The following is a 25954-nucleotide window of genomic DNA, read 5'->3' as shown; positions in this document are numbered from 1 at the left end:
ATAATTTGATATTGATTTATTTATTTAAGTGATAAATTATAGTCAATTAGTCATAGTAATAGATATAAAACCCTTATTTTGTTTTAATTGTACAGTTATGAAACGGTACTTTCAGAGAAAGAGTTTAAATCCTCCTTCAAATATCCGGGTAGTTCCAACCCTTCTTCAAATAATCCGGCTAGTTCAAATCAACCTTCAAATAATCCGCCTACTTCACATCCTCCCTTGAATAATTCGGGTAGTCCAAAACGATCAGAGGTCACTGAGTTGGATGAAATATTGGCTAATCTTCCTGCAGACCCTGGACTTAGACCTCCAATGACTTATTATAATCCCAATTTTAACAAATCCGAAGAGCCTATTTGCAAAGGGGTCCTTGTCAGCCTAAAAGCCAAAACGACATGCCTCAAACACTTATGGGGGGAGAGTAATCGACGTTTTCTTGTGAAATGGTTTGATTCATTTGTTTGGTTGGAGTATAGTAAAGAGAAAGATGCTTCTTTTTGTCTTCATTGTTATCTTTTTAAATGCGACTTTGATAAACAAGGAAAGGATAGAAGCGATGTCTTCACTGAGAAAGGGTCTAAAAATTAGAGGAAGGGACCCGAGAATTTTAGGGACCATGTTGGACAAGTTGGAAGTCTTCACAATAAAGCTACACAACATTGTACAGATTTAATGAATCATAAGCAACATGTCGAAACCATTATGATTAAGCAAACAGACCAATCTCGTATTAATTATCGCATTCTATTAACTGCCGCACTTGATTGTACTAGATATTTATTGCGACAAGGTCTTCCTTTTCGTGACCATGATGAAAGTGAAACATCTAGCAATAAGAGTAATTATGTGGAGCTTTTGCAATTTCTTGTCGATCATGATGAGAAAGTTTGTGCCGATGTGTTTGAGAACGCTCTAGGGAATCTCAAGTATATTGCTCCTAAAATTAAAAAAGATCTTGTCAACTCTTGTGCCGTTGAAACAATTGATGCAACTATTAGTGATATGGACAATGCATTCTTTTCTATATTGGTAGATGAATCACGTAATGTTTCAATAAGAGAGCAAATGGCGGTGGTGTTGCGTTATGTGAACAAAAAAGGACAAGTAATTGAAAGGTTTGTAGGTGTCCAATATGTCTCTGATACGACTAGTTGCAAATTGAAAGAGGAAATTGAGCAGTTGATTTCTTCAACAAATTTGAGCATGTCTAGGCTACGAGGACAATGGTATGATGACGCTAGTAATATGAAAGGTGAGCTCAATGGTCTTAAAACACAGATTTTAAGAGAATATCCTCAAGCATTTTATGTCCACTGTTTTGCACACCAACTACAACTAGCTCTTGTAGCCGTAGCAAAGGGAAATGAAAACATTGTTACTTTCTTCACAACGGCTAGTAATGTCGTTAATATTATTGGAGCATTGTGTAAGCATTGTGAGGCACTTAGAGAGCAACAACAACAAAATACAATGAAAGTTCTTGAAATTGATGATCTTGAAACGAGGCGAGAGGTAAATCAAGAGACTACTCTCAAACGTCCTTGTGATACACGTTGGAACTCACATTATGATACTTTACTAAGTATTAAATATGCCAACACATTGTATAAATTGCAAGTGCACCATTATTAGCTCTTTGAAAAGCCGAACAAATTGAAAAAAAATAGATAATTTGTGCCTTAAATAACATGACTCCTAAAATCAAACCATTATCCTCTGAGTGGGGAGCTGGCTCTTAGTTGGTTAAACAATTTTTTTTCTTTTTATGCCTTGAGTGAATAATGACTTCAATATTTATCCAGGACAAAAGAAATAAGGAGTTGATTAGTATGAAATTGAATGCAACAGAAAATAGTAAGAATGACTAGTTACAGAGCATAAATCTAGTCTAAATCACAATTGAAATGGTACGTTAATTGTTAAAGGATAATCAGTTTGAGAATTATGTCGGGAGAGAGAGAGCGCCTCTCATTAATTTTGAATATTCTTTATGTTGACCTTTGACCTAACTTGACTAAATTTTCTGGGTCTTCTTGCTTTGACACTTGAACATATTTCTTACTCGTTTTGGTTCTCCTTTAATAAATCAGAAAACACTGACCTTCACTTTTTTGGGTAATAAAACACTGAAATTCTCTTCAATCATCAGAGCCTCATCAGCCCATTGTTGAATAAATTCAACACCGACCAAATTTTGACAGGCCCAAACCAGCAACTACAAGCTCTCATAAATGAACAGAAAAAAAAAGACACAAGCAAAGTAAAAAGCCCCTGTCTTTTCTGACATATCCAAGACAGGCCTAGAGATAGCCTGTGTATAGGACAGTGAGATACCGTATCCAAGAAGAAAAGGTTGAGGTTTGGATTGTTGTTATGTTCCCAATGGTGTATTCTCTCTTCATCATCCAAAATATAAATTAATATTTACCTTCCAGAGGGACCGCAGTCAAATCACAAGTGAAAACAACCCTTGAATTGAAGAAGACTTGTTGTGGCGCCACTTTTTCAAAATTCCCCCGCAGTCCGCTTTTGCCCACTGTTTTTTTGTTTCTTTCCAAAATTAATTAATTTAACCCATCCAGCCAAGTCCCCATAGTTTCCTGTACTTTCCATCTTCTCTTTAGTTTCCTATAAATTATCTAACTTTCTTTCTCCTAAATAAATTTGAGTTTCCCCCCGCACGCACACAATCTCACTGACAGCCCCATATAACACTTTTGTCCAGAGGGGAGAGAATACGAAAAGGTTTGAGCGAGTTGTCAAATTTGGGTTGTGATGGCGAGGAGAGGAAGAGGAAGAGGAAGAGGAAGAGGCAGAGGAAGAGGCAGAGGAAGAGGAAGAGGCAGAGGTAGAGGCGGAGGCGGAGGCAGAAACGGGTCAAAGCAAGAAGACCCAGAAATCCACAGAGACCAAGAAGTCCAGGAAACTCACGAGAATGGTGTCTCAGAAAACGGTAGCTTGCAAAAGGAGGAGACTTTGGGGAATCAAAGTGATGGGTCTAAAGGGGTTGCTGAGACTTTGAAGAAGAAGAAGCGTGGCAGGAAGAGTAAGAAAGATTTGGAGGCTGATAGAGTGGAAATCATAATGGGGAAGGAGGAGCATAGTTTGGAAAAACAAAATGGAGAGGAAGGGGAAGGTAAAGGGGTTGCCTTGTCTGAGAGGGAGAGCCGAGGAAGGAAGAGAAGCAGAGATTTGGGGAACTCTGATGAAAGTTTGAGAAAGTCGGCAGGTTATTCGCTTAGGCCTGTAAAAATTCCTCTAATGCAAGAAGAGCAAACAACAAATAAGCAATCTAAAGAAGTAAGAAACCTGTTACTCCCTGCTTATGCCTTTTGTTGTCACTATTGTTGATTTATGTAACACTATTGTTGATTTATGTAATTGCTGATTTTGGTTTTTAACAGTTTGTTGAGGAGCAATCCTTAATGTGCCATCAATGTCAGAGGAATGACAAGGGCAGGGTTGTTCGCTGCAAAAGTTGTAAGAGAAAACGATATTGCGTTCCTTGCATACAGAACTGGTATGCATTTATCTGCTTCATCTTTCTTATTTATTTCTGATTACCAACTGGTAAAATATGCTGGATTGTTTGAGTTTGTTTTATTGGACTAGCCACGTTTCTTTGAAGTGAGTTTGCCTCAGTAGAATCCAGTAAATAAGATATTGTATTTCATTTTGAGAAAGAAGGGGATTATGGAATTTTTTTATAAAAAAATTGGTGATAGTTACATAAGAAAGTTGCAGAATAGGGCCTTATCCTTTTTCCTTTTAAAAAAAAAAAAAAGTTTTGGTGCTTGGGTTTTATGCATGATATTAGTGGTAATCGAAGTCAACTGACTCACATGGAATATGGGGTGAGTATTGCACTTTCTTAGAAGTAAATACTTGAAAAATTGTAGGGTCTAAGTCTACTGAGGAATGGCAACTGATTAGGTCTTTGAACAAGGTTGTGAAAACTTATATAACTTGCTTACCTTGAGTACTAATAGTTTCTGCTATCTGGTTCTTTGTGAATAATGTGCATTTGACTAAGCCTGAAATCAAGCAACATGTTCTTTTACTCGGTAAGATGCTCATACTTGTTAAAGGCCTTAGAATCAATTTGAATGGATGAAACCTGGTGTCTGTTAGGATTGGATGTGGCTTTAATAGAGGTCTCTGTGTATGTCTGGTTGCGAATCTCCAATTATTTTGACACACCAACTCTCTTTGCATAGTTTTTGTGAGTATTTATTGTCAAGTTTTGTACTGTCTAGGTATCCTCAGACATCAGAGGATGCCATTGCTGAGTCTTGTCCAGTATGCCGTGGAAATTGCAATTGCAAAGCATGCTTGCGCATAGATGTACCTGTGAAGGTCAGTTTCTCTCCTTGTGCGCAAATCTCCTGAGTTATATGTCAGTAAAGTTTTAGATTTATTGGTTATATTGCAGAACTTGATCCTGGATTTTAAAATTGAGGAGGGTGAAAAAGTTGAGCACTCCAAATATTTGATTCATACTTTGCTTCCATTCTTGAAAAGAATTAATGATGAGCAAGTTATTGAGATGGAGATGGAGGCTAGGAGACAAGGTACATTCTTTCTGTCTCTTTCACACAGGTGTTGGAACTCATTAGAGGATTAACTCTTGTTTCTCACCACCTTGTGTTTTGATTCTGAGGCAAGGAATAATTAGTCTAATAATTAAAAGAGCGTGGTTGTAGGTTTGTGTTCAGGTGGCTACATGTATATATATAGGGGGAGGGAGGGGGGTGCTGATTAGAAGATGAATTCACATGAATACAAAAATTGTTTTTTTACTGGGTGAAGAGAAGCATTCTGCAAATGACGCTGCCACACACACACACAGAGGCTTATAGCTATACTCTTTGCTTTTCAATAGTTTACAATCATTTGTGTAATTGAGTATTGAGCTAGTGGATGTTATTGCTGGTTCTTTGTTGGGGTTTGTTTATTTTGATATCTGAGATTAGAAGAGAAAACATGCAAAATTATCTTATTTCATGAAAGATGTGACCACTGCCATCTGAGTCCTACAACACAAAATATTAATGTGCTTTTACCCTTTTTTTAAATTTTCATTTTGGACATTCTTTGGGACAGGTTTAACTCTTTTGGAGCTAAAGACAAAAAAGTCAGATGTAAAAGCTGATGAGCGTGTGTATTGGTAGAGCCATTACCCGGAATATATTCTATATTACATTTATTCTGCATCCTGATTAATCATTTGATATTAACTTTGTTTATATATTTCTTTGTCAGCAACAACTGCAAAACTTCGATTTTTGATCTTCACAGAACCTGTCCTAGTTGTTCATATGACCTCTGCCTCAACTGTTGTCGGGAGATCCGAGATGGACGCTTGCAGGGAGGTGGGGAGGAAGTGATTATGGAATATGTCAGTCGGGGCCTACACTATTTGCATGGTGGAAAGGAAAAGGTGGAACTGCCTCCAGAAACTAGCCCTAAGTGTTCTGGAAGGTCAACATTTGAGTGGAAACCAAATGAAGATGGAAATATTCCTTGCCCTCCAAAGGACATGAATGGTTGTGGTGATGGTATTTTAGAATTGAGATGCATGTTTCCTGAAAATCACATCAGGGAGTTGGTAAAGAAAGCAGAAGAAATAGACGAAGCTTACAATCTTATGCGTTTAAGTGAAACTTTGGCAGAAAGGTGTTCATGTCTCAACTCTGTGGATGATGTTGGCTCAAGCAGCACTAAATCAAGGAAAGCAGCTTCTAGAGTTGCTTCTGATGATAACTATTTGTACTGTCCAAGGGCTGGAGATATCCAGCGTGATGATTTTAAGCATTTCCAGTCGCATTGGTTCAGGGGTGAGCCCGTAATTGTGAGTAATGTGCTTGAAACTACAAACGGTTTAAGCTGGGAACCATTGGTCATGTGGCGTGCTTGTCGTCAGATGAAACATATTAAGCATGATAGACTTTTGGATGTGAAGACCATTGACTGCTTGGATTGGTGTGAGGTTAGTTATTCTCTGGCTTTGAATTGCCTACTACTATTTATAATTATATTTCTAATTGCTCACTGCTGGCTGTAATGATGTTTTAAATATGTTAACTTTTTAAAGTTATAGTGTGATAATATTTGAGAAATATCTGTATTCTGTACAGGTTTTTTCAACAATTTAGGTGGATATTTTGATGGTAGAAATTTTATAGGGGGTTTGTTAATATGGCTTTGTGCAGTCTGAATGAGCACAAACATCTTTTTGGTCACTGGTCTAAATCATAAATTGTTTATTCTTTGTTGAGTATATATGTTGGACGAGAAAAAAGAATCTGTTCAGATAGTATAAAAATTATGAACACCAGTCTAACATGGTTGCAGAAAATTTGTTCTGGGTAACTACATGGAAGGTTTTCAACTTGTCTCAGTCTCAGCTCATATGAATTAAATGATATGTGTTTAATGTGAAACAACTCATGTATATAATTATGTACCCAAAAACATTCATGTATAAATAAGCAATAAATTTCTTTTTGTTGATTTGGAATGCTAACCAACTAAATATTAGGCAGGGATCTAGATTTGTTTCTTTAATAATAATTCTAGAGCAGAATTGCCATTCAGATCTTCCTAATCAGGTTTTGAATATTGTCAAATGAGCTTTTCTTTCTACATGAAGTGATTCAACTGAACTAATCACCATCTTCAACCAAAAAAAAAGAAAAGAACTAATCACCATCTTGGAAAGTTGAGCTCGAATGGGAAACCACTTAATGTAATGAGTTTGTAAGTGTGGTCAAACAAAGGAGTTGAGTGGGTTTTCTTTTTCGATTGCATGTTTATACGAGGGATTTTACACATGCAAAAACCTTGTTTCTGCATGTTGTCAGAATCACAAACCTCCCTTTAGATTGATGTTAAGGGGGGTGGTCATTACCACTGGTTTTTTCATCATCTCAATCCAGTCGTTTAAAGATATTTGATAATCTGATTAGCATATTCTGTATTGTGTTTATTTATCATTTTTATGTGCTTGTTAGTCTCTTATGATAATCTAACATCATTTTAATTTGTCAGAAGTTTTTATTTCTTAATGGATTGTTTAGGGGCATTGTTCGTAATTTCTTTCCACTTTTGTCCTCCCACTATAGTTATCACTCTCTTCAAAACTTGAACTGTTCTATGTTTATTGATGGTTTGATTTTGATAAGTTATATTAACTTGTGATGAAATGTAGGCGGATATCAATATACACCAATTTTTTACTGGATATTCAAAGGGCCGGTTTGATTGGGAAAATTGGCCTCAGATTCTGAAACTTAAGGATTGGCCGCCGTCTAATTTATTTGAGGAGCGCCTTCCTCGTCATGGTGCTGAGTTTATTTGTTGTTTGCCATTCAAGGAATATACCCATCCTCGCAGTGGTTGTCTGAACCTCGCTACCAAATTGCCTAAGGAGCCTAAGGATTATGTAAAGCCAGACATGGGGCCCAAGACATATATTGCCTACGGTTTTGCCCAGGAGCTGGGGCGTGGAGATTCTGTAACCAAGCTTCACTGTGATATGTCTGATGCGGTAATCTTTCTTTTTCTCTTGTTATATATATATTAAGGGGGGTTGTGTGTTTGTAGGGCTGCATGTGGTTTCTTTCAAAATGTAGTGGTCATTTAGGATGTGAGATGCATGGAATAAGCAATAACCAGATGAATTTATCTTGTGCATGCTGGTAGTGGTTGTGCTAATTACTGCCCATCTGACCTTTCTGGTTGGAGTCTTCACCTGAATATATATTGTAAATAAAGTCAATGCTCGGTCATTGTTTTGATTCAAACAAAAATTATAAACCGCTGAGACATATCAGAAAATTTAAAATAGTTAGTTGCAAGGCATTTTATATGTGTGACTGTATCCTTAAATGTCACTGACATGTGCAGAATGTGTTCGATATGTCATACTCATATGTTTGTCCTTTTGGTTTAGAATTACTGCATAATTGATGCAAGTAAGTGACAGAGGAGAATCATTTGAATTTGTTTCATTTATACTTCATGTCTTTACCACCCCCCCTCCTTTTCATATTCTAACTTTCAGCATATTTTGTCCTGACTAATTTGTTTCAGGTCAATGTTTTGACACATACTACTGAAGTGACCCTTACTCCTGAGCAACTTGCTACTATAGAAAAGTTGAAGAAAAAGCATATGGAGCAAGACCAAAGAGAATTTTTTGGGGATTGTCAGACTCAAGATGACTTTATGGATAGTGGTAATCCTGGCAGTGGATCGTGTTCCAGGGATGCAAATGATAAAGAATTTTGTCTTGAAGTTGGTAATAAAAAAAGTGGTACATTGGTTCAAGAGTTGGATAAATCAAATGTTGGGCATGATGGAAACTTTTCAAAGGGATCTGAGTCTGAAAAGAGTGTTTCAAAGGGATCCGAGTCTGAAAAGAGTGTAGAGGAAAAATTAGATCATGATGAAAGTGGTGAAAATAGTGAGCATTCAATAAATACTGGGAATAAGTTGGAAGGGTCAAATGAAGCAGAAGGTGGTGCTTTGTGGGACATTTTCCGGAGGCAGGATGTTCCTAAGCTGGAAGAATACCTCAGGAAGCACTCTAAGGAATTCAGGCACACACACTGTTGTCCATTGCAGCAGGTAAATTGCTTAGTAACAATTCTAAAGCTAGATAATTTTTATCTCTTGGAGATATTGCTGCAATAGTAATGGTTTAGGCCTATACATAATCAATATATTTGTTTTGAATTATCCATATTTCTGCATTCTTTTGGTTGGGGAAGGTTCATTGGTTGGTGCTCAAGGAAGTGAATTATTTTCTTTTTGTGCTTAGTATGTATTGATTTAGGCAAAATTTATTTGGGTTGGATTACTGCAGAAATGTATGAATAATTTGATATACGACTGAATATAAACTCAAGTCATTGATGGATTTCATGATGTGCACTTACGCACTTGTGTGCCACGACATCTTGGTGGCTTAGAGTTTTCAATATAATTTGATTTTTACTTAGGTATTTCAGACTTCCATATGAGGTCCGTTTTAGGGTCTCCTTATTCGGGTTTGTATGGCCTCAATAATAGGTCGTTTACCTGTGAAAGGAATTTTTTGCTTTCTATTGATTGTTTCCCTTCTTTTATGGTCATTATACATTGGCTTTTGGATCTTTCAGTGCACCTCCAGCCAGTTTTTCTTTTATGAAAGTTTCTTCTTATGGTCATTTATTGTCCCGACTTGTATACTATTATTTTCTTTTAATGAAAGTTTCTTCTTATGAAAATATAAGGTTAATTGGCTGACTCACCAAATTTGATGGGGCTATTTAATGGGATTCAGTAAAAGATGCGCTGGCAATTTGGTAGTGCGTGAAATCTTGCTTCCACTTGCAAAATTGTAGCCCATCAGATTTAGTGTTTCAGATAGGAAAGTTATTGACGTATTTATATGCATATATTTTTTGTTTTTATCTAATTTTTCATCATATAGTGTGGTTTTTTGGATGGTCTAGGTTATTCATCCCATACATGATCAGACCTTTTATCTGACTCTGGAGCATAAAAAGAAGCTCAAGGAAGAATATGGTTAGTTCATTAAATACTTATGAGTAATTGGATTCAAATTATATATCTTATGCTTTTGTGCGTTCTAATAGGAATTGAACCATGGACGTTTGTCCAAAACCTTGGGGATGCTGTCTTTATTCCTGCGGGTTGTCCGCATCAAGTAAGAAACTTGAAGGTAACTTGTTAAATGATATTCAGGTTTACTTTTGCATGTACTTGATGCTCTACCTTTTTGTTTTGTTTTGTTTTGTTTTTTCAAAGTTTATATCAGACCAGATCTGCTGGTATATGAAACTTTTCTTGCTCTGTTTGTGAAATATGAAATTCGTTTGTTTTGGTTTCCAGAGTCCAATGTATTTATTTATTTATTTTTTTCAGTCATGCATCAAAGTTGCAATGGACTTCGTTTCACCTGAAAATGTCAGCGAGTGCTTCCGCATGACAGAAGAGTTCCGAAAACTTCCACAAAATCATAGGGCTAAAGAGGACAAGTTAGAGGTATGTAGATTTCTTTATCTTTAAAATAGGATGTCAATGTTGTTATATCAGCATGTTCTGATAAATGTTAAATACATTAGATGGGTAACCTGACCAACTGATATATTGCTTATTCTAATGTCTTGAGTTGCTTGGGTCTTTTTCTTGATTTGGTGGGTTAGTATGATTGTTCGAACTTATGCCTAAAATGAGCTTCTTTTTCATTTTATATTTTTGTCATCATTTTGTTGAACGATTTTGTGTTAATTTAAGGTTTTGTTTGAATTCTATCTCCGTTTTAGTTGATACACACACACAAACACCACACACGCATACTGATGGGTTCTGCTTTGAGTATTATCTAGAGACCTAATTAGGTGATCATTTCAGTCCTGGATGGTACAGATATAGGCTTTTATGATTTGCACACAAGAATTGTATTATGTGAGACAAATTACAAGACTTATTCTTCTGCTCCTCTTGAAACAGGTCAAGAAAATGATTGTTCATGCTGTTAATGATTTGATGTCTTCAGATCCGAAAGCAAGGTTAGTCGATTAGTATACTACACATATGTGATGCCTTTGGATAAGAATGCTAGTCAGCATGTACTCAAAATTTAGCAGTGTTCTCTTAATATTTGGGCTTGAAGAGCCAATGCATGGTCGGAGGTGTGCTGGTGTCTCAAAGTCTATGGCAAAACCTGACAAGACTAGCCTTTCTTTATTATTATTATTTTTTCTCTTTTCTTTTCTTACTTTGCTAATATCCAGATTAATAAAGTTACTAATCATACTTCCATTATGCGTATAAGATTTAACATTTTGACAAATACTGTTTTGTTTGTTGATCTTCTGATCAACCATTTTGAGCAAATGATTTTGTTTCTTGATTTAACTGCATACAAACACGCACACATATTCCTACTCATCGATGAGCGTTAAATGCACACATGCAAGCACGCTCATAGACACAAACATAGTCACTCATTGATGAACAAAGAAATTTATTCTCAGTAAAGCAGAAATCCAACAGCCACTTATTAAAAAAAAAAGTACTTTGTTGAGATTTGAATATCAGTTTAAAAGGGTTCCTCCTGGTTTACCTGGTGAGTAGGAAATCAAAGTTTTCCTTGCGTGTGTGTTGTATTGTACTGCTTGCAAAATGTAGACTGAAATCAGCTGCACAATAGCAAATATCTTAAAACACAGGCTGAAGTTTAACTTGTGTCAGTGAATTCTCCTGGAGTGCTGTTACTGACGTTTTCACAAATGTAAGAAATCAATGTTTTCAATGGAATTTGAATGGAATGTAAGCTGCTAGTTGAGAAGGTCAGGAAAAAGTGTTTTTATACAGATATTAGGATGTAATTAGTTTATTCACTGTTGGAATACTATCTGCTGGAACATTGTTTAATTAAGTACTATTTTTATGTTTAATTTGTTTATTCTTGTGCACTTGAGAATATCCGTTGAGATGACTGGTTCTATATTTTTTGATTTCCAGGTCAAAGAAAACTGAAGACACAACGCATAAAAAACGCAAGCATTGAAGATGGTTGAACTGGGAAAGGTTCTTTTGAGCTGTGTAGGCTGCTGGATCATGCACAGTGATCTACGCCATAAGAACTATTGTCTACATTTTGCTACATATTAACCGATGATTGTGGCATTTTGTCCTCCATGCTCAAATTTTGTTCTTGTTGCTTGAGAGTTTTGGAGTTTCTACTGATTGGGTTATGTTTTACAGTCGTGTAATCTAAGTTATATAAGTAGTTTCTAATTGTATTATGTGAATCAATTGTGCCATTATTTTGTGTGTTGTAAAGTGTAGACACGATTGAAGCTCTAGTAACCGGTTTAGTTCATTGGTCATTCTTCTCTGTTTTTTTTTTCTTTCTATCAAGTACTCTGTTTCAAATTTCTTCTACCATTATGTGATGAACTTGCCAATGCAATTTGAAATTAGTAAAATATAATTAATAAATTGCAAGAATGATTTGGTGGTAAATTTTAGTGTTTTGATAAAGCCTAAGGCCACCTCCAGCGCAAGCCTAAACCCTACCACTGTGTGATGTCGTGCTGACATCAATGCTGACCCACCAACCCACAAAAACCAACTGTTACAAGCTACGTGTCTTCTCTTGGAGCCTTTGATTCAAAAATCTTATTCAATCCAAAAACTATCCAATCTTTTGCTTAAAAAAATTGAAAAAAAAAATATCAAAAGAATTTGTAAAAAAATCAAAAAATTATTAATTTTTTTTTCTATAAATACCTACCAATATTATTCACTTTCCACACAAAATTTTTTACTACAAAATTCTATTTGTGCAAAAATATAAATGACCTCTTCCATCGAAGCCGGAGGGTCGTGGACAAACGTTCGAAGAGGTCAAAATCTTGGCGACGAGGTAAAAAAAAAAAAATTCCATTTTATTCAATTTAATGTCATTTAAAAAAAATTATATTTTTGGCATTTTCAATTTCATTTTTTAATAGATTATTCAAGGCAAAACAAAAAAGAGGAAAACCATTACACATGGCTCCTCAAGTTAACAATGCTAGCAGTTGGTTTCAGTGATGCGTTTTGTATCGGAAATAATGGCACTATTACATCATCCGAAGTAAAATACTCCCCCACATCGTGATCCGGTTGAACCGCCTCCGCCAATGATTGAGTCGTCCTTATACTCGATTGTGTCAAACTATAAGGACCGAGAGTATTTCAATTGTATGATGAGTGAGTAGGTATTTCAATTGTATGATGAGTGAGATGCGAATTTTATAATAAATATGGACACATGACAACTGAAAATCTTATCTGAAAATTTAATTCGAAAATGTTATCTAAATTTTAGGTGAGAATTTTATAATAAATAGTGACATGTGGCAATTGAAAATCTTCTCTGAAAAACTTATCAAAATTAGTGATTTAAGTATAAAAATAAAAAATAAATTAACGTGAATTATTGCCTTTGCTCTTGCCTTTTGGGGTGAAAACAAAGCTGCTATTATTGACATAAATAATAACAAACTTTGCCTTACCTTTGCCTTGTCCTTGCGTTTCAGGGTGGAGGGGCCCTAACTAAATTGCATGCAAACAATCAAATATTAAGGCTTTCATACATATGAAAACGAAAGTTAGAATTTACGAAAAATTATGCAGAAACATAAAAAAAAAAAAACCCCCCCCCTGCTCTAGACATTAAAAACCCAAGTCACCTAATTTCCTAACTCAAGCTAAGAGCACAAAGCAATATTTAAAGAAACAAACTCCATTGGTAAAGGGTACATTGAACAAGGTTAATTCCAATATATATATATATATATTAGTATTCCATCCCAACAAAGACGCACCAAAACAAGGAAGTTGTGTTGTGTGTGTGCGCCACAGTCCAATATTCTGTGCTTCCCAAGTCCATTTAGCTAAGAAAATAATAACAAAGAGGTAGTGGTGGGAAGGGAAGGAGCCATTGGATTTTTGCACTTTTTTCCAGGCTTTATTTTTGTTGGGTATGAATAGAATGTGATTATTTTTAGAGGTCGAAAGGCAAAGACAAGGGCAGGGCGCGGGGTTCAGAAAGCAAAATGGGGACCAAATGGAATGGAAGCATCCACTTGTGACAATACCCAACATGCACCAAAAACAAAGCCAATGTGCTCCAAAGGAACCCCAAAGGCAATAATCATTCCCATAATAATGGGAATGAGAGGAGAGATCAAGAGGCTCCAAGACAAAGCCCCTAATCACCGGCGCCTTTCGTGGCCCCCTTCCTTTTGTTTTTGTGCCCAAACAAATAATCTTTTTTTTCTCTCTCTGTCCTCCTCCTATCCTATGCAATGCAACGTTTTGCCACACCCACACATGTTGCTCTCTACTCTGCCCTGATAACTCTTATCAATTCAATCTTATTATGATGAAGAGCAATTTTATCTGGGAGTTGTACACACGAGTTTATGGCAGATCAAGTTGGGGAGAGGCACTAACGGATCTAAGAATTTTTCAGTAAAGGTGCAATTTTTAAAGGCTAAAAGCTCAACAACAGGGGAAAAAAAAAAAGACAACTAAATATCCTTATAATTTAAACAATACTAATGTTATTCATAATTAATTGAAAAAAATAATATTATAATTAACCTACAATTGTTGCCAACGAGGTTTTGATATCATGAAAACGTCGCATTATAATTTTATTGCTAATACAAGACATATTTCTCTATGTAAACAACCAAGCTATCACAACTACTGATTCTTCATTTTGTTACGTAATTGTATGAACTATCCGGATTGTTTGGACTACCTAAATTATTCAAGAGAGGATGTGAACTACCTGGATTATTTGAAGGAGGATTTGAACTACCCAGATTATTTGAAGGAGGATTTAAACTCTTTCTCTTAAAGTACCATTTCATAACTGTATAATTAAAATAAAATAATTAAAGCAAACCTGCCAAACCATACTCGTGGAGACTGCTTCAAACCATATATGGATTCTCTCAATCTACATACTTTTCGACAATTTTTTTTAAAATGTTACACCCAGGTGGAAGATCAATGTAAACTTCTTCTGTCATGTCTTTATGCAAAAACACATTTTTCACATCAAATTGTTGTAGGGGCCATTCCAAATTTGCAGCTAAGGACAACAATATTGGAACCATGTTGATATTAGCTACTGGCGCGAAAGTCTTCTTGTAATCAATTCCTTATATCTGAGTGTACCCTTTTGCTACCAACCTCCCCTTAAACCGATCAACGGTACCATCTACCTTGTACTTCACGGTATAAGCCCATTACATCCCACAGGTTTCTTGCCAACTGGCAAATCAATTATCTCACAGGTAGCATTATTCTTCAAGGACTTCATCTCTGCGTTCATCGCTGTCTACCAACGAGGGTAAGCTAATGCTTCCTGCACACTGTTAGGAATAGATACAGTAGTAGATAATTGATATGTAAATGACTTATTTGATTTATACAACTGATGGGTAGACATATAATTATTCATAGGATATTTGACATTGCACTTTGGGTTGGCCTCATAAGTGGGTTTCTGGATACCTCTATTAATACGGTTCGGGAGTCGACTCCTAGGTGGTTCGTTGTTACGGGAATCAGTGAAAGAGGACGAATGGTTATGGTTAGAGGTGTCAAACAAGTTCAGTTGGTTCATTTTAATTCGTGCCTTTAAGGTATTCGTGCCGTGCTGGGCCGACCCATTTAATTTATTGCGACGTACCATGCTGGCCTATTTAGTAAATCATTGATCCCAACACCCAAGTCTATATTAAAACGGGTCGGGTCAAACTCGGGTTGTGTCCGTTCTCATGCTCGGGCCATACTTAGGCCCAAGCACCAGCCCATTTAATTTGAATTTTTTTTACTCGATTTTTTTCCAACTTATGTTAGTTGTTGTGGCACAAAAACTGTATTTTGGTATTTGATATATTCTCTTCAGTGAAATGGATTGGATGATATTTTCTCTTTCAAAAAAAAAAAAAAATTCAAATGTAAAGTACAATTGTACAAACCTTTGCTACTCATCAATTCAGAAACCTGCACACCAACAATGTAAAAGAGAACAAAAATCATTCGAAAGAAGGAGGCCTTAGAATGTAAGAAACTACCACTTGTTTCTTCAGCAACCAAACATATATGTCTCTAGGCATATTCAAATCCATCAAAACATGCATGCATTACATATAGTTTTTCCTTTAAATCGAACCTTCCAATATCTTTTAGTATCTAACTAGGCACAACTAGCAAATTTAACCTTCCAATCTCTTTCCCTCCAATCAAATCACATCATCTCCACTACTATATAAAGCACAAGCCATGCTATATTTCTATGCACACCAAAGTCTCATATCACAGCAAATAGGAAATATGTATTATATAGCATGGAGTTATCATAATATGTTTAACTTGGAGTTATGGGTGTTAAACATTTCCTAAATATAGTAATTAATAAAAGTTATGGGTTTTGAAATAACAAAAATAAAAAAAATAAAAAAATAAAAAAATAAAAAAGGTTAAGTTGGCCGAGCTTGAAGCAAGCTCGGGCCAAGCACGGCCCATGTTGGGCTATGGGCCAGCTCGGTCCATTGGACCTAATTTTTTGATCTCGGTACGACCCAAACTTTCATGTTGTGCTCACTAATATTCGTGCTTGTGCCATGTTGTACCCAATTTAAATGGATTGGGCTTTTGCCGTGCTGGGCTGACCCGTCTCGTTTGACACCTCTAGTTATGGGGAATTGAACCGTGCAGATTCCCTTCTGATGGCTAGCTCACCCTCACCCTCAGCCTCACCCTCATCCACACCCTATAGCAACATTTTACAGATTTGAATGGAATATATCGAAAAGAATTTAAATTCTCATTCCCTATCGTTGCTTGTATAAATAAAATAATTGAAGAAATAACTGTAGCCCAATGGGCTAAAGTGGTATTTTAGCCCTAAACCCTTAAATGATATGACAAAATTATATAGTTAAAGAGTATAGCTGTTGTGTATAGCCGTTCGGCTACTACCTTTAAATATTAGTATATTTGAATATTCTAAAAGTATAGCCGCGCAGCTATATGCTTTCAATATATTCAACACGAACACTAAGCTTGCACTTGCAGTCACAGCCATTTCGCCTCTCTATCAACTCAACCTTCGATTTGTTTCCCTCGGTTTCGGTTGCTTCGTCCTCCAGGTTCGGTACCAAAAAATGAGTCAATCCGCCTAAGCCGGTTTTTCAAACACAGCGATTGACTGAAAGTCTGAAATCCAAAATTGAAATTTTTTGTTGCAAATTTGAGCTTGAGATTGAAATTGGGAAGCACAAGTCAGTTCCATAGAAGAAGAGATCTCATGCCTCTAATTCCATTCCTCTCCATGCTTCTTGCCTTATTCTCTTTTCTCTTGGCTCTCTCCCAAACGACATGTTCACCTCACCACACGAACGACAACAATGACAATTCCTCCTCTCTGCCAACTCCGCATGAAACTTGATTAATCTTTATGCATTCAATGTTCATCCATTGATGGTTCTTCTTGGTTGGACTGCTTTTCATGCTTTGGATATTGCATTTCTGTTATAGATTTTGACATTTGATCATGCCCTCTTGTTTGCTGAGGGAAAGAAAAAAAAAAAAGATTTGTCTCCTCCTCCTCTTGCACATAGGAACACAAAACCAACCCACCAAAGAACAGAAAAAAAAAATATTTGAAATATTACACCACCAGAACAAAATAGGAGATCAATGGTTGAGTGATAGTTTGATTGTTTATATTGAGAGAGATATTTTTGCTTGAATTGAAAATGAAGCTATAATGCTACGTTTTCAAAATATGAAACCTTGTCGTGGAAAATTGTGAATGAAAGTACTATGATTTCATTTTCAATATTTATTTCCATCCTAAATTTTCATTGGAACTTTTACAATAAGACCCCTTGTGATAAGATTCCTGGCTCCGCCACTACTAAAGGGTGTCTCTCAAAAAAAATTATTTGAGGAATCCCTCAATGTAAGTGGATTGCACGTATATATATATGGATATTTGAGAATTGATAGCTAATCAACAAAGATGTTGTAACCTCCTTAAGTTCGATGAAGGGAAATATAGGATTGGAAGTAACTAGAGGCTTTTTGTAATTTGGAATTTGCATAGGAATTAACAAAACCATCAAACCGAATAGAGAAAAAAAAAATTACATATCGAAGTGCCCAATTGAGAGATGAGAGAAAGAAATCAAAACTCCAGATATACATCAAATGAATAGCGAATGTCTAAATAAAATAAATATATGAGATAAATCAAACATCATGGATATATATAGTCTTAAATAAAGAGAACCATAGAATGAGAGAAAAGATTCTCAAACCTTTTTATTTTCGTCCATACACGAGGGGTATACGAGCTCCAAACCTCTTTTAATATTGGAAAAAGAAGTACTACTGGACGAAAGCTAGTTGGTGAAAGATGATCAAACCTTAAACAAAAGAAAGGTCTGAGATGTTTCCAAGAGTGAATATAGGTCCCATATCTAATGATATAAGGGTCGAAAGTAGAGAGAATTAGAAATGGAAGAGAGGGAATTGCTCTATTGGGACTTCTAGGGATAGAGGTTGAGTTAGGACATGGAACATATATGGGGAGGATGAAAGAGGAAGGTGAAGAGGGAAGAGACAATGAAAAGAGGAAAAAAGAAAAAAGAAGACAAGCAGCCCCGGGATGATTTCGACAGACCCTCAAACCATCTCGAGGTACAACTGTTGGAGGAGGGGTAGAGGGAGAGAAATATAGAGAAATGTTACATTCTCTTCGACATACTTTTAAATTTATTTATGCAAGTTCTTTCCTTGTTTGGATTTGAATAATTGAAAGTTACACCCACAATGAAATCTAGGGAGAAATCATTTACTTATATAATTTATTTTTTTGGGGTAAATAATTTAAAAAACAATTGTCAAACATCTAATCAAGAGATTCATATATAATTTTGACTGTCTAAAAAGAAAAGAAAAAGTTACTCTTTAAATACATACAATGCAAAATTGACCATCGCCCTCGCCCCTTACAACTTGTGTGTCTATAGAAACATCAAAATCAAGAATAGTAAAGATCATAAAACGTAAAGCAATTCAACTAATACAAGTTACAACTCAAAAGATTTGAATAGAGCTCTATTCTTTTTTCTTCAAATTCAAATATGCTTTGGGTAAAAGGCAATTATGGATCCCATTCCGATTTGTGTTTTCGAAATTACAATTCGGCGCTACCCATTAGATCTCACCAAGTCTTCTTTGGCCCCACTAACGTCAAGTCAGGTGGACCTTCCTGCAAATCTCCTTAAGATATCCTGATCGTGTAAGTGTCATTTGGGTCCACTGTTTTCTGGGTCCCAGATGTCGTGGACGGTCAAGATGGAGTTTGGATGCGTTCAAAAACAGGAGAGGAGCCTCTCAAAAAGTTTTCTTTTTTCGTTTTGGGTTATGTCCCTGTTTTTCTTCCTCTCTACTGTATCTCTGAAAAGCATCCATTCCTCTGTATTAAATGCCACAGCCCCTATATTCTCTCCTTCACTCCCCCAACCCCATTTCTACTCTCTCTCTCTCTCTCTCTCTCTAAAAATCAATACCTTCACACTCCAGGTGATGATGAGTCATATCATATGTATACACAAATCACAAAATGTATGAGTGGTTTCTTTGGGGGTGTTTGTTGCTTAATTTATTGAAGTAGTTGCAGTTGGAAGAAGAAGTGATGAGCTTTGGAAGATTCATTGGCACTTGAAAAATTGAAGGTAAGCAAAAGTTCATATATATGCTTGCTTCACCAACCACCACCAACCAAAATGCACTATTTTTTCTCCAATTCTCTGTTGGTCCTTTCCTTTTTCTCTTGGGTTTTCCAAGTTTGTGTTTCAGCTTTTAAGTGATTTCATAATAATAATCCAGAATGATGAACATTGAAGCATTTGTGTTCAAAATGAGTGGGATTTTTATTTTGTGATTTTTTCTGATCTCTTTGTAAAAGCAGGGATCGATCTCAGGCTTTTGAATGCTTTTTGTGAGATGTGACATTAAAGAAAAAAAAAAAAACCCCTTCTTCATCTTTTGAGATTTGATTGTCAGTCCAAAAAGCACTCATTATAATCAGTCTCTTCAGTTTTACTTGCAAAGATCTTTTCCTTTAAAGTTCACTAAAAGGCTGTTTATCCACAAAGAAAAACATAGTTTCATTTGAAAGTCACTCATGAGTAGAAACGTAACGTACCAGTTGAACCACCAGTCCCAAAAAAAAAAAAAAAAAAAAAAAACTTTCTTCCCCTTTCCCAGATTTTAGGCCACTTTTAAAAAAAATTGAAAAAATGTTTCCATTAAGAGGAGCAAAGGAAAAGAAATAAACTTGTCAGATTGCTTGACTTCTAAACGTGTCATAGGTGCATTAGCTTGGTAGATTTGGACTCAATAATGTTTTGCACATGCCTACCACACTGGGTTTTATATATAAATATATGTTATGGTCTCTCTAAGCAGCTCGTGCTTAAGCGAGCTTAGTGTGTGTGTTAAATCTTAAATAACTAATTAAATATGCACATACATACATAATACACATGTTAGTGAAGTGATCTAAAGACTCTAGGCAATAATAAAAGTTGACACTCGAAACTGGGTATTGGCCTTTCAAAGTCATATTGAGTCCCAGTATAAATTCAATAATGCCTATCTACCAATGTTGTTTTAAATCTAATTGAGGGAGTCAGAGATTGAAATTTGGATGTACCCTAGCCAACTCGCCTAACCCACTTATGCATCTATCTAGTAATGCTTAATTTTTATTTTATTTTTATAACGGGTATAATTTAGTGGATTCTAATACATTTTGTTCTTGATTGGGAATGATTGATATGTATAGAGCGTGGTGCCTCAGCTTTTATTGCTTGAGCATACTTCGGAATCACTGTTTGGTATTTTCAATAACAAAAAGATCAAAAAGGGATTAGCAAGGATGAGGAGAGGGCTTGCTTGTTGCACCCGGGACAGAGAGATTAGCATCGACTTTGATGAGCAAGAGAGTAAGTTTTTAAAATATTTTAGTATTCAATATTTTATGGGAGTAGTTATTCTCCATTATTGTTATTATGATTATTCAATTGTGCCGTGATTTAAGATATATAGTCACTTTAGTAGGCAGTATATGACAAACAAATTGTGCAATTTTGGAAATTTTTAGGCTTTTATGTACCTACTTCCTACCACATGGGTGCAGGCTGTATATTTTGTTTTTTTAGTTTTTATTTTGGCGAATTGAAAAGCTGGGTTTTGCATAAGGGCCCGGGAATGAGTGACCCCAACCAGTTGTGTACCGCATTTATATTTCTGAGTAGCAAAATTTATGGTACCATTGGTAGACTTTAATGTTCTTGTCTCCTGGAAGTGAAGACCAAATGCATTTTCACTATTCATTTTTGTTTTTTTTTCTGCACACTATTCATGTACTTTTAGTTTATTTCTTTGGTATTCTTTGATCGTGAATTTTTGAAAGAGTAATATAAATGCGGTCTTCCTAGTATTTTTTTTTTTTTAATTGTCGCATTTCTCTTTGCATTTCCAGCAGAGGAACCAAACAATATATATATATATATATTTTCTTAGGGACAAAAGTAAGGTTTTACCTTGTAAAAAATTGATATCCATATGCTGCCCAAAAGAAGATATCAACATGTCATTCTCATGTTTTGAAATCTATTTGAATCTTGAAATTTGAAGGCCAGTAGGTAATGATAGTTAATGTTAGGATCATGTCAAGTGAAGGTAGCTATAAAAAATTAAAGATGAGATATCAATGTCTGTATTTTCATGGCAAAAGGTACTGTAAGTGGGCCTGCTTATGGGTTTACGTATTTTCTTACATGCAAACTACATGGGGCTCTTTGCCCCATACTTTGAACCTTTTGGCTTTGTTTTAGCATGGAAAGAATCTTCTTTCTTTGTTTCTTTTTATCTTTCTTTTTTGTGTGTTCAAAATAAAATAGAGATATCATAACTGAAGTGACTGTGATTTGTCAATAGGACCCCAAAATTTCATGACTATAATTATTTGATTGAAATGGGTGGACCCAGCAATATATGGTAGTGTCCACTGAATGAGACAATGACTTAAGTAAGTGGGACACACAAAAGTCGTTGTCTTTGTATGCATGACTTTTCATCTGAAAAGTTTAATGCAATATTTGGTAGGGATTTTATTTCCTCCGTTGATCAATGATCTCCTTCCAGGTTTTATATGTATTCTTTCATTGTGTTTTCATTATGAAAACCATCGCAGGTTAGAATCTCAACCACCACCACACTATGGTTAAGAGAAACGTACTGATAGATAAATTATAATTACCATCTTAAGCAGGCCATGTTTTCTTTAACCTGGCTGTTCAGAAAAGAATATTTTCAAGCCAAAGAACACCTATCAGTCTATTTTGGATGGTTCTGGGAAGGTTCCTTGCTGCTTTGCTCCAATTTGTATGAGTTGGGAAGTTTCTACTTTGAATTAGAATCTTTGTTCTTATTAAAATTTGAACAGTGATCAAAGGTAGATTTCTTTGCCATCTCTTCCAAAATTGTACCTAATTCCTGTGGTGGATTCACTAAGGGGCAAAAGGGGTCAAGTGACCCCACAAATTTAATTATCTTTCCATACATTTTAGTTGTTTGGCCTTTGATTTTTTGGTTTTGTTACTTAAAGAGTTGGGGGAAGTTGTTTGACAAAATGCCTTGAAGTGGCAACCGAATTTCCTAAAGAGTAATCAATGGATGAATGATAGGCCACTGCAGTTAACCTGCATGAGGACTGAGAGCTTCTTAATCTCGCCTCCATGAGGAAAAATTCCTGGATCCACTACTCTCTCTGATGGGAAGTAACTCAACAATAGGCTACCAGACTGGACAGACAAATAGTTTCTAAGGAATTATTACTGAATAGGCTTGGGATCTGGATATTTTTGCACGCCCATTTAAACATACCGAAGGAACATTTAAGGAATGGTTTCTGAATTATGGTTTCAAACAGGGGAAAAAAAAGAGTTGTATCTGGATAGAAGTTTACCTGACATGATTCGTCCTATCTGTCTGCTGCTTAGAACATTACATTGCACAAAAGATTTGAGGATTAGTTAGAGACAATTCCTATTTTAAAAAGAACAAGAAGTCATCATGCTTCCATTTTTCTTATGGAACCTGCATTATCATAGCTTATGTAGTGACTAAACTCATATCATAGCTTCTTCGTTACCAAACTTGTAGCTGACATTTTGCTTCTTTTTTTCTGCTCAAAAGCTATGTTTTAGTTGTACCAAGAAAAAAATTCAAGCATATTACTCCAATTTCATGTGTCTTTTTATCCTCTTCTACTGCTTAGTTGCACGTCTCTGATGAGATGAAACTTGAACCTTTCAGGGATAATGACATACAATGGACTTGAAAATTGCATTCTCAACGGCCAATCTCTCGAAAATGAAAGCACAACAAGCAGAGGAGATGGGTTTGCAACTGACTCACTGGATGATGATGCTTCAACCTGTTCTTCAGGGAAAGATGCTTTTGGATCATTCTCTTCAAAATGGTTGACAGTGAACAGAGATGAACAAAGACTGGATGAATGGGAGCCCTTAGACAGCCCCAACCATTTCTATGTCAAAGAAAAACCATCTTACGTTCTTCAGAATTCAGACGTGGAGGAAATGAAAGAAAAATTTTCAAAGCTGTTATTAGGTGAAGATGTCACAGGAGGATACAAGGGCCTCAGCACAGCAGTAGCACTGTCAAATGCCATCACAAATCTAGCAGGTTTGCTTTATATTTGCTTCTCTCACCTGCGGAAAAAGGGATCTTCGTAACCTTTATATGTTTTCCCATGATTTTGTACTGGTGTAGAAAGAAAATGGTAGAATACTCAATAGGACATATTACGATACAATATTGTCTATTCATGTGGCTCATGAGATTGACATTCATTAAGAACAACCAACATACTCATCAAAATTATTGGCATAAATTGTCTTCATAATTGATACAGAATGTTTTCATCACATTGATATGGGCATAAAATTGCACTTGCAGCAACAGTTTTTGGAGAGCTGTGGAAACTGGAACCACTACCTGAAGAGAGAAAAGGCAAATGGCGAAGAGAAATGGACTGGTTGCTCTCCCCTACGAACTATATGGTTGAGCTGGTTCCTGCTAAGCAAAATGGTGCAAATGGTCGGATGTTAGAGGTACCTTTCAGTTCAGTTGTGTTTATATTGAGTCGTCACATGTAATACAGGATGATGAGATTTGTGACTGATTCTTATTTCTGCAGATTATGACCCCAAAAGCCCGTGGAGACATACACATGAATCTTCCAGCTCTTCAGAAGTTGGACTCCATGCTTATTGTAGGTGGTCTCTTCAATGCCAACAATATCCATGGAATGGAACTTCTATTTTTTTAATGTTTTTTTTTTTTAGCACTTTAACTATTAACTTGTGTTCCCCTTATTAATCTTCAATTTTTCAGGAGACACTTGAGTCAATGGTCAATACTGAGTTTTGGTATGCAGAAGGTGGTAGCCGGGCAGAAGGAAGGAACAAAGTTTCACGTCAGAGCAAGAGATGGTGGCTTCCAGCACCCCAAGTACAAGCTACTGGGCTGTCTGATACAGCAAAACAGAAATTGCTCAATCAGGGTAGGGTGGTTCATCAAGTATTCAAGGCTGCCAGATCCATCAATGAAAGTGTTCTGCTTGAAATGCCTGTGCCAACTGTTGTCAGGGATGCACTTCCGAAGGTAATGAAGCTTTTTTTTTCTACGAGAGCATTCTTAATTACTTACAACATATCAAATTTTTTAATTTGGGAAAATCAAAAGCTAATCCGAGTAAAAATCATCATGTGCTTGATAATTATACATATTATGCTCTTCTGATCATTGTGATGATCAATGCAGTATGGGCTGGTTTTAGTTTAACTCATACATATGAAGACATTGAGTCAACATATTGCTAAGCTTTGGTGCAGAGTAGTTCCCATCTCAACTTCTAAAACAAACTCTATATTGTTCTTTTCCTATAAAGGATGGTGATTAAACAGTAGATTAACTAGCAGGATGAACTAACCTTGTAGCTTGTTCCACAAAGTAACTTTAAAGGAAAAAGAAGCAGATTCTTCCTTTTTGACTGAGTAGACCTTGTTGAGTTGGTCATAATTATATTTCTTTTCATGTATTAAGTCTGGAAAAGCAAGCCTTGGTGAGGAACTATACAAGGTCTTAACTGCAGAAACAAACTCAGCTGAGGAAATGGTCAATTCACTTAACCTAAAATCTGAACACAATGCCCTTGAGGTCATTAACAGGCTGGAAGCTGCTGTATTTTCTTGGAAAGAAAGAATTACAGAACAAGTTAGCGGTAAATCTCCTGTTCGAACATCTTGGTCCTTCATTAAGGACCCGTTGTCCGAGATTGATAAGGTGGAGTCACTATTGGACCGAGCAGAAGTACTTTTACAACAGCTGAAAACCAGATATCCCAACCTTCCCCAAACTTTTCTTGATGTTACAAAAATCCAATATGGCAAGGTAAGCTTCATAACTATCCATTTGATAAAAGCTTCACTATTTGATTGGAAAATCAACATTGATCATCATGTTGCATTATCATAAACTTGCAGAAGCATGATAAATTTTGGTCACCTTCCTAATTTCTACAGGATGTTGGGCATTCAATTATGGAAGCATATTCTCGAGTACTTGGAAACTTGGCTTTCAGCATACTGTCTAGAGTAGGAGATGTTTTGCAAGAAGATGCTTTGAACAATCCCAATTCATTTACAGCATCAAGTTACTTTCCATGGATTAATATCAGCCATAACTCTTCAATGGCTGGCCAAAACATTAGATACTCATTCATTGATGGGAACAAGGGGGATCGCCGACATTCTGATTCGACTTTGGGTAGTATCGACTTAGAATTTTCATACAGTGTGGCTAAAGACAGCCCTGTGACGGCAACACCAAGTCGAGCACGTGTATGGTGCATTGGTAGAGAGGCTTGTGTGAGTGTTTCCCCTACAAACTCCCCTTGATGAGAAAAGTATGGTCTGAAGCAACTCTTATTGTAAATGATTATCATATATGCTTAATGGATTACCAATCCATTTTAGGTCGACTCTTTGAATAGTATACCCATAGCATTGCTTCTATGCATGCATTTTGCTAGCAAGAAGATGGAGAAATAATATTTCAGAGTAAATAAAGAGTTGTTCATGTGATAAATTAATTGATCAAGGTTCAGAATTATTCTTACTGATGTTTTGTTGTGGCAAAGTATCACCCCACCAAGTGCCTTCGCAAAAATAATACTTCATTGGATGAACAGGGC

General features: G+C 36.1%; 3 protein-coding genes across 5 annotated transcripts; all 3 read left to right on the top strand.

Annotated features, from left to right (window-relative positions):
• On the top strand, window positions 679-1638 carry LOC109949176 (zinc finger MYM-type protein 1-like). The gene has a single exon (XM_020563930.1). The coding sequence runs from the start codon at window positions 679-681 to the stop codon at window positions 1636-1638; it is 960 nt and encodes a 319-aa protein (XP_020419519.1).
• On the top strand, window positions 2498-11916 carry LOC18775974 (lysine-specific demethylase JMJ25). The gene is made up of 13 exons (XM_007210890.2): window positions 2498-3306; window positions 3411-3526; window positions 4263-4362; window positions 4439-4577; window positions 5110-5173; window positions 5269-5995; window positions 7217-7555; window positions 8101-8637; window positions 9507-9579; window positions 9651-9736; window positions 9940-10059; window positions 10528-10586; window positions 11545-11916. The coding sequence occupies exons 1-13, from the start codon at window positions 2782-2784 to the stop codon at window positions 11588-11590; spliced, it is 2931 nt and encodes a 976-aa protein (XP_007210952.2). The 5' UTR covers window positions 2498-2781; the 3' UTR covers window positions 11591-11916.
• On the top strand, window positions 18992-25872 carry LOC18776437 (rop guanine nucleotide exchange factor 14). Of its 3 annotated transcripts, none has more exons than XM_020564523.1 (8): window positions 18992-19340; window positions 20456-20615; window positions 22993-23382; window positions 23662-23810; window positions 23897-23971; window positions 24094-24363; window positions 24805-25152; window positions 25284-25872. In XM_020564523.1, exons 2-8 carry the CDS (start codon window positions 20549-20551, stop codon window positions 25656-25658), a joined length of 1674 nt encoding a protein of 557 aa, XP_020420112.1. In that variant the 5' UTR covers window positions 18992-19340; window positions 20456-20548; the 3' UTR covers window positions 25659-25872. The 3 variants fall into 3 exon arrangements, with proteins under 3 accessions (XP_020420112.1, XP_007209099.1, XP_020420113.1); XM_007209037.2 differs by having other exon boundaries at window positions 18997-19340; window positions 23656-23810; XM_020564524.1 differs by lacking the exons at window positions 18992-19340; window positions 20456-20615 and adding an exon at window positions 22001-22129 and having other exon boundaries at window positions 23656-23810.

This window comes from Prunus persica, chromosome G5, assembly GCF_000346465.2.
Source record: "Prunus persica cultivar Lovell chromosome G5, Prunus_persica_NCBIv2, whole genome shotgun sequence".
NCBI classification, from domain to species: Eukaryota; Viridiplantae; Streptophyta; class Magnoliopsida; order Rosales; family Rosaceae; genus Prunus; species Prunus persica.
Note: the sequence above shows the minus strand (reverse complement) of the source record. Positions and strands in the feature narration are given on the sequence as shown.